This window comes from Ovis aries, chromosome 4 (assembly GCF_016772045.2).
Source record: "Ovis aries strain OAR_USU_Benz2616 breed Rambouillet chromosome 4, ARS-UI_Ramb_v3.0, whole genome shotgun sequence".
NCBI classification, from domain to species: Eukaryota; Metazoa; Chordata; class Mammalia; order Artiodactyla; family Bovidae; genus Ovis; species Ovis aries.
Window position 1 is genome coordinate 104,302,113 of NC_056057.1, and position 9,241 is coordinate 104,311,353.

A 9,241-nucleotide genomic window follows, 5' to 3' on the forward strand; every position below is an offset into this window, starting at 1 on the left:
GGATTGCATTACATTGCAGGTGAGATCACGAGCTTTTCAAAGGGCAGTGACAGGTGTCGGCTCGTATGATGGTTCTTCCTCATCGGAATGTGCCCTGATGTGGCTTGTTTTCTTTCTGTCTCTTGTGTATTTACCTCGTCTGTGTCCCTGTGTCTGTCCCTTCGCTATTTTCCCACTATCGTTTCTGTACCAGGGTGGCACAGCGTGCAGAACAGGGTGACATTAGACTTGGGCTCTGAGGTCCCCTTCATGAAGGTGGCACTTCAGACAACATGTGGCTTTCTGTTCAGCCTCCTCATTTCTGCAGGGATAATTCCCAGTGGTGGGTTTTGCTGTTGAATTAAGAGACAAGGTAAGGAAAGCACCTAGCATAGTGCCTAGCACATGAGAACTAATACAGGGTGGCTGCTATTATTCTGTCTCTTCTGCCTCTTTTTTTCCCCCGTGTAAATTCATGCTTCCTCTTGCTCTAATTTTCCCGAATATATGTGAAACCAGTACTTTTTAAAATCTTAATGTATATTTGAAAGTATAGGAGTGGATAAATACCAGTTAAAATTCTTCCATGACAGGTGTCAGTCCCTTGGCATATAAAGTGAAGGGAGACTGCGCTAAACATCTGTTAAGCAAAACAATTAAGGGAATCTTTTGGTTCATGTAATGAGCAGTCTAGAGGTAAACCTAGCTTTGTTGCTGTTCAGTTGCTAAGTCGTGTCACACTCTTTGCAACCCCATGGACTGCAGCATGCCAGGCTCTATCCTTCACTGTCTCCCGGATTTTGTTCAAATTCATGTCTATTGAGTCAGTGATGTTATCTTTCTCATCCTCTGCCACCCCCTTCTCCTTTTGTCTTCAATCTTTCCCAGGATCAGGGTCTTTTCCAATGAGTTGCCTCTTCCCATCAGGTGGCCAAAGTATTGGAGCTTCAGCATCAGTTCTTCCAGTGAAAATTCAGGGTTGATTTCCTTTAGGATTGACTAGTTTGATCTTGCTCTCCAAGGGACTCTCAAGAGTCTTCTCCAGCATCACAATTCAAAAGCATCAATTCTTTGGCCCTCAGCTTCCGTTACTGTCCAACTCTCATGTCCATACATGACTACTGGAAAAACTAGATTTGACTATACAGACCTTTGTCAGCAAAGTGGTGTCTCTGCTTTTTAATATGCTGTCTAGTTTTGTCATAGCTTCTCACTGTCCACACTGATTGGAGTCCAAATCACTACTTCCACTTTCTCCACTTGTATTGAAGTAAAGCTTGAAGTAAAGCCATGAAGAGAAATAAAGCTTTATCCAGTGCTTCAGTTTCACCTCTGTCTCTGCCCTTGCACTCAACGTATCAGGTTTCACACGTAACCTTCTGACAACTACTGCCTCTCCCATCATAGTTTGCTGCTGCATTTTCAAACTGTGTGTCAGTGTGTGTTGTATATAGTTCATTTCTGCTTTCCGTACCGCAAATGCAAAGCAGTGCATTAACTGTGTACCTTAATCCATAGCACATGGTTTTCATCTCTTAATAGAAGCTCTCCTGTCCTTCTTTTATGATAAATTGTTTCTCCTTCCTTTCTTATCCCCCACTCCCTCTATCCCAAAAGTACCCACCCTTAGTTTTGCTTCTTGTTCTGCTTCTTGTTCTTCATCCTTAAAAATCCTCTTTCATGTCTTCTAGTAAAGCTTTTAAATTTTCTCTGTAAAGGTATTGTTCATGTATTGATTTCTAGGTACTTTAGATTTGTTATTTTCACAAATGGTTATGTTAATATATTTTCTAGTGGTTTTCTTGGGATCAATGCTTTTGATTTCACAAATTGAGTTAGTATCCAGCAGCTTTATTATCTTCTAGTTACTTGTCTGATTATTAATTTTTTAACTGAGTTGATCATATAATTACAAATAATGGCAGGTTAATTTCCTCTTCCAATTTTTTCACTTTTTTTTTGGTCATGCCATGTGGCTTGTAGGATCTTTGTTCCCTCATCAGGTATTGAACCTGGGCCCACATGGTGAAAGTGCCAAGTCTTAGCCACTTGGCAGCCAGGGTTCCCATCTTTGTTTCTTATTTTAATGGGAAAATTTTCTAAGTATAGCATTTGTTCTATATTTTTGGTATATAGTTTTTATGAAGTTAAAATTCTATTCCTAGTTTTCTGGAAATCTTATTAAGTATGAGTTGAATTATGTCAATTGCTTGTCCTGTAGCACCTATATATGATCAATCCACTTGTAGACAGTTTCTTAGAAGTGTATTAAAAATATTTTTATTAAATAATATTTTTAATATATAATCTGTTGTATTTGCATTTGTTTTCCTGCTCTCATTCTCTGTTTTTGTTCATGTGCATCTTCTTCCTTTTCCTTTGGTCTTGGCATATATTGAGTGAATATATGTTCATTATGGTTATATCTATTTTTTCTTTTTTTTTTAATTGAAGTATAGTTGATTTACAGTGTTGTATTTGTTTTGGTTATATCTTTTTGATATATTTTTCTTTTCAACAATATATAATGTCGCTTATATTTCTTTATATTTTTGCCCTAATATTAAATTTAATATCTAAGCTATCTATATCCTGAATAGTATCTTGTTGTATTAATATATTATACTTTTATATAACCATTTATTAGTATAGATACTTGGGCTGTTTCTACTTTTTTAATATTATGAATAATACTGCTATGAACATTTGTGTACAAGCTTTTGTGGAATATATGTCTTCAGTTCTTTTGTATATATACCAAGGAATGGTATTCCTGGGTCATATGGTAACTTTATGTGTAATTTTTTTGAGGAAACATCAAACTGTTTCCCATAGTAGCTGGACCATTTTACATTCCCAGCTGATGTAAAATACTGTATATTATAGCATACAATATAGTGATTCATAATTTTTAAAGGTTATATTCCACTTATTATTATAAAATATTGACTTTCTTCCCCATGTTGTATAGTATATCCTTGTAGCTTATTTTATACCTAAGTTTGTACTCTACCCACTTCCCTCTCCCCACTTGTACCCACTAGTTTGTTCTCTGTATCTGTTGAGTCTGCTTCCTTATTATATTCACAAGTTTGCTGTATATTTTAAATTCCATATGTAAGTGATATTATACAGTTTTTGTCTTTCTCTGGCTCATTTCACTTAAGCAGGAGGGCTTTCAAAGAAACTTTTTGTGCTGTAAATTTTCCAAGGCCTTGTATGTCTGAATATATCATCTTTCTGTCCTTACATTTAAGTAATAGTTTAGCTGGATATAATACTCTTAGGTTATTTTCCTTAGGAAAATATATTCTGTATTCACTTAGAATATATAACTTCACCAGTTTTCTTGTCTCCATTGTATTTTTTAGGAAGACTAATATAAATCTAATTCTTATGCTTTTGTGAGCTTTCTGCTGCTTCTCTCCAGAAGCTTTTAGCATTTTGTCTTTTAAAAAACTTTTATTTTTCACTGGAGAATAATTCCTTTAAGATGTTGTGTTGGTTTCTGCTGTCCAACAATGGGAACCAGCCCTAAGTATACACATATCCCCTCCCTCTTGTGTTCTTAAATATGACATAATGGGTCAAAATTTTGATTTTTCCATAATTTTTCTATTTGGTGCTCCATGAGAACTTTGGAATCCTTTTTATCTTTAATTTTTGAAAGTTCTTACTTATGATTTAAGTATCTCTTCCCTAAATCCATTTTCTCTCTTTCTGGGTGGGATTCATATTGTTCAGATACTGACTTATTATTACTTCTTAAATGTTCTTTCATATTTTTCATCTCTTTCCAATACCTTCTAAGAAAATTGCTTGAGCTGATGTAGATTATTATTCATTTTTTCAGCTAGGTAGCCATTGTTTTTATCCACTGTATTGGGGTTCTTCAGCTATTACATATTTCATATATATTTCCATTTAGTTCTACATAATTTCTTGTTTCTTACTATTATCCTGTTTGTGAGGACTTTTATTATGCTTAAGTTTTTGATCAGTGTTGTTCCATTCTGGTTTGTCTAGCATGGTATGTTGCATTTATTGCCTCTCTGTTGTGATTATATTCCTCAAATATCTCATTTTCATGTGTGAGCTGATTTTTTCCTTGGTTTAGCAGCATTCTTAGCTGGTGAAGTGTGCTAAAGAGTGAGGCCAATGTCAGGGCCCTAGCATGTGCTTAGTGGGTTGGGAGCATCAGACCCACAAAGTTCTAGACACCAGAGTCAGATCTTGAACCAACTGTAGGTCCAGTCCTACAGTTTTTCTACTAACTTGCTTATACTGGCTTATTTCTGCATGTGTTTGGTGATTTCTTCTTCTTTTTTTAATATACCCCTGCACTTTGACTTTGGACATTCTTTGAGGCCTGGATTTAAAGTGTGTTCCTCTAAAGAGTATTTGAGTTTGCTTCTTCCAGGTTTCTAGGGACATTACCAATCCAACACCACTTCAAACTAAATGTTCAGCTTAAGGATTTCAAGGCCACAGAGATAGGATGACTTTCCAGCCACAGATGTATATGAGTAGTTACTGCTGGTGGTTAAGAATTATTGTATAGAAGCTTTTCCTCACATGCCACCCAGCCCTGAGCTGAGACAGAAAAGTCTCCTCTCAGTGAGGTCAGGGATATTGTTTTCATTCCTAGCAATAAGGTTAATTGTTGGGGGTGCCATCATTTTGTAAGAGTTTATGATCTGACCCGGGCTTCCCTGATGGCTCTGTGGTAAAGGATTGCCTGCCAATGCGGGAGATATAGGTTCAATCCCTGGGACGGGAAGATATCCTGGAGGAAGGAAATGGTAACCCACTCCAGCATTCTAGCTTGGAGAATCCCATGGACAGAGCAGCGTGGCAGGCTACAGTCTGTGAGGTCCCAAAGAATTGGACATGACTGAGGAGCATAGCAACGTGATCTGACCTACCACCAAGGTGATATGAGGCTTTCTCTTTTTTTTGGACTGCCTAAGGCAAATTAGACCTTCCCTTGTGGTTCAGCAATACAAGAGACCCCAGTTCAATTCCTGGGTTGGGAAGATCCCTTGGAAAAGGGAAAGGCTACCCACTCCAGTATTCTGGCCTGGAGAATTCCATGGACTCTCTATAGTCCATGGCGTCCCAAAGAGTCAGACACGACTAAGTGACTTTCACTAAGGCAAATTAAAATCCACACTCTAGGCCACCAGGGATAGCAGGCCACCAGGATTATCCCTCAGGGTAAATGCTACTTTTATTGTTCCCTTTCTTCCTTTCTGATTTCTGGTTATTCTGGCTTCTTTTACTCATTCACACTTTGAAAAAATATTTTTATGTGTATGGAAATTTCACCCAGCACTTTAAGGTGTTTTATATTGAGATTTCTCTGTACATCTAATCTTCCACAATGTGAAAAACAACTTCTAGGAAATATTTCAGAATGTCAGCTAATACCTTTGCACAAAGATTTTCACACCAGCACGGTGTTTAATCAAGAAAGAGTTCATAAATATCCAACAATAAAGGAAGTGTTACTAAAATTCCTTATAAATAATATTTATGGGGAATTTTTATAAGGATATTTTTATGATGTTTTCATGATAAGAGATTAAAGGTATGATTTTATATCACAAAAAAAGTATTATACATAGTTTTCATAAAAATAGCTCTCTCTATATATAAACATATGTTAAGGTCAAGGTCACTGTCCTCAGTCGTGTCTGACTCTGCAACCCCATGGACTGTAGCCCGCCAGGTTCCTCTGTCCATGGGAGTCTCCAGGCAGGAATACTGGAGTGGGTTGCCATTTCCTTCTTCAGGGCATCTTCCTGATGCAGGGATGTAACCCACACCTTTTGCGTCTCCTGCATTGGCAGGTAGATTCTTTACCACTGCGCCACCTGGGAAGCCCCATAAACATATATGATATTGAAATTTAACAAATCAATAAGATTATATTTAATAATTAATATGTAAGGGCAAAGAAACTGCCTGCAATGCAGGAGACACAGGTCCAGTTTCTCGGTCAGGAAGATCCCCTGGAGAAGGGAATGGCAATCCCCACTCCAATATTCTTGCTGGGAAACCCCATGGATAGAGAAGCCTGGTGGGCAACAGTCCATGGGGTCACGAAAGAGTCGGACATGACTTAGTCACTAAAACGAAAAAGCAAATATTAATACTTCTGTATTAACCGTACATTCAAGCAGTCTAGTTCACTAGCCGTGTTGCCTGCAGTGCCTCAGGCATCCTGATGAAAGAACAGGGGTTCCATAAGGAAAGTCTGAAAATGGTACCTTCATTTACTAAAGTGAGACTCTCTGTGTCAGTTTCACCAGAAACCCCAAAGGCCGAGAACAAAACAGTAGGTGCCAAGTCCATCCACGTTCTAAAGGGAAAGGGAACTAGATTACCTGTGTGCCACGTGAAGACTGTGAAGAGGATCCTGGGAAGCACTACCTCAGTGCTGGGATGGATGAGCTGGCTTGGCACCTGCCTCAAGGCTCCTTGAGAGAATGTGAGAAGATTCCTCTGGAAGCAGTTGTCAATATGCTGGACATTTCCTTTCTGCTGCCCAAGCAGGAGAGGGTCGGGGTGCTTCATCTTCAACTCGTGCCAAATGAGGGAGCCCCTCCACAGGACTGTTTGGAGGGCTTAACCCATGTCCGGTGGAATCTGAGGGACATAGGAGCCTGACTCACTCCTTAAAGTCTAAAGACAAGTGAGGAGTAGGTGATGAGCTCCTGGAGAAGACAGAAGAGGAGAGAAGGCTGCATGGGGAGTGTGGCATGACTGCATGCCCAAGTTCCCGAGTACCTGTGAGTCTGATGTGGTTCTCAAGAAAGGGAATCAGATTTGCTCATTTTAAGAAGGAACCCAGCCAAAGGGAACACTTGGATGTATGAAATGACTTCAGTGGAGGGGCGGATCTTGGAAACTAAGCGGCTGGTGCAGGCATCCTGAGTAACTAGAGGACACGGCCCACAAGGGAAGGCAGCTGAGAGATCCCCAGAGAAAGAGAAACTATTGCGCTATAAAAGAAGAAGCAACGCTGGAATCTGCTGCTCCTAGAGGTCACGGACACCAGCTTATCTCTCTACCAGCGAAAAAAACCTCATCTCTTCTCTCCCTTGCTGCAACTGCTGCTGGAACAGCAGCCAGCAAGGAGGCAAGAGGGAGTGAGAATCAGAAATGACACTGACCCTGATAGCCCTTCTCTTCACATTTCCAGGCTGGAGGAGGAGAGAAATGTTAAATCAGAACTGGCATTTGCAGTTTTGATCTGATACTGGATGAGACTGGTTCATACCTAAAAAAAAAAAGACTTTTTAAAATGATAGCTCTTTAACCTGTTTGTCACCTAAAAGAAAAAAAGCCGTGAATTTCATCCAAGCATAGCAAATCATTACAGCAAGTGTGTAGGGGCACTCCTGGTGTAGGGGCACTCCTGAGAAAACAACGTTGCTTTCTGTTTATACAAATCCAGCTCGTTCCAGGAAGAGGTTACATCTGAAGAGCGGGAGAGAGAAGTAGGCTGCATCCTGCAGTCCTAACTGCTCATCTCAGCCTGTGGCAGCCTCAGCTGACAACGGGGAGAAGTTTTATGGAAACAAGTTTGGAGTTTTAATGTTAAACAGGTTGAACTTTTTAAAAAACCAAAGCGGGGTCGGGGATTGGGGGAAGAAAAAAAAAGCCAATTGCCTGTTATTCCCTGCAAAAGCTATGTGAACCACCCAGGATTTCATGCCAGAGAGGAAGAAGTCCATGAGCAGCAGTGGTGGGAGGGATAAATTGCATTTACATCCAGCAAGTCTGGCTTGCTGGTTAATAGTCACCTTTGTTTCTGAGTGTTATACTGCAGTCTATACGCTACAGGATGTTATTGGTAAGGTTAATATTTAAAAGTAAGTCCTTTAAAAAGCAGAAACTACTATGAAATGGGAAGTAGACTACATAAAAATACATAAGCTACACTGATACAGTGATTAGCTTGCTGGAAAAGATTTACAAGAGCTGTCTAACTTAAAATTTACCTATTTTTCTTTTATGAAAGGGGCGAGTGTTTCTCACTTGCTGTCCCTTTCTGTGATGACAAGAGGCTCATGAGTATGCTGCTGTGTGGGCTACAGCCTGGTTTTTGGCAGCCAGCATTCATTCCTACATCCTTTTATGTATCACAGGGATTAGAATTATGGAAACGTTTCCCAAACTCCTTGCCTTTGAGGTTCTGGATGTGATTTCTTTCTGCCAGATGTATTCATAGGGTATTTTGTAGATGGGAGGGAAAAGCGGCAGCACCTAGCAAAATGGGCTGTCTGTGGGAGACTTAAAAGTTCTCTGCAGCTCACAGGTAATCTCCGGTCAGCTCCTATATGAGTACTTGGGGGCGTGGGGGGGTGGGCAGCTCTGATCAGCCCTGGGGCAGGGGCAGGGAGTGTCCCTGTATAATCCGACCTATGTAAGAACAGCAACCTCCCAATACTCTGAACTGCTGAATGTAAGTGGCGACTTCCCCTGACTCCTGCAGGTCCTCCAATAGCGCCATCAGGCATCTCAATGCCCTGCACTCGACTGCTTTCTGCTTGAAAAGCCTGCAGTGGTTTCTCTTTTTCTGATTCATCCCTGATGGATACAACTGCCTAGCTGATCTTCTGAAAGAAATGAACATATTTAAAGGTTCCCTCTAAGTTAAAAGTAATTTTTTAAAACTGTAAGTGACTGCCTTTTTAAAAGAAACTCATGCAATGAAGAGAGAAATTTGAAAATGGATGTTTAGAAATGTTTATCACTGTGTGATCTTGTTGCCCCAAATGTGTTAGACCAAGATTTTCAAAATAATAAAACATATTGTATTACACTGCATTTTCAATAAAGTATGTTCATCTTTCTTTACTGAGAGAAATTAGGACTTTGTTTTTTACTGTTAATAAATACAATAAAAATGTTTTCAAAATACTGTTTTTCATTTTTAAAACATTTTATTTCTACTTTGTGCACGTTTTAAATATATATACTAATCAATAGTACATGTATGTAATTTTAAAATAAATAGAAAAACTTATGGGGGAGGCACAAGATTTTTACCACTGTGGATACACAAGGATGTTTAGAAATCACTGCCTTGTGACACATGTCTCTAGAATCATGACTTATGGAAGCAAGTGCCTACGTATGTCTCATCTCAGAATCACCCTCTTTCATTAGTCTTGTCTCTTTCCCACTAAAACTTCCCCCAGATTCCCACGTGCACAGCCAGGTAGCCAGTCATTGCTGTAGTTGCAGAGTT

The 9,241-nt window shown here is 39.5% G+C and overlaps 1 protein-coding gene across 1 annotated transcript in view; it reads left to right on the top strand.

The window, feature by feature from the left end:
• Positions 1-8,910, top strand: part of UBN2 (ubinuclein 2) — a 79,006-nt gene extending 70,096 nt beyond the window's left edge. Inside the window, exon 15 of the mRNA XM_042248893.2 lies at positions 6,285-8,910. Within this exon, the coding sequence (XP_042104827.1) occupies positions 6,285-6,323 (39 nt within the window). The 3' untranslated portion in view covers positions 6,324-8,910. The remainder of the gene's footprint in view (positions 1-6,284) is intronic.
• Positions 8,911-9,241: the final 331 nt, after the last annotated feature.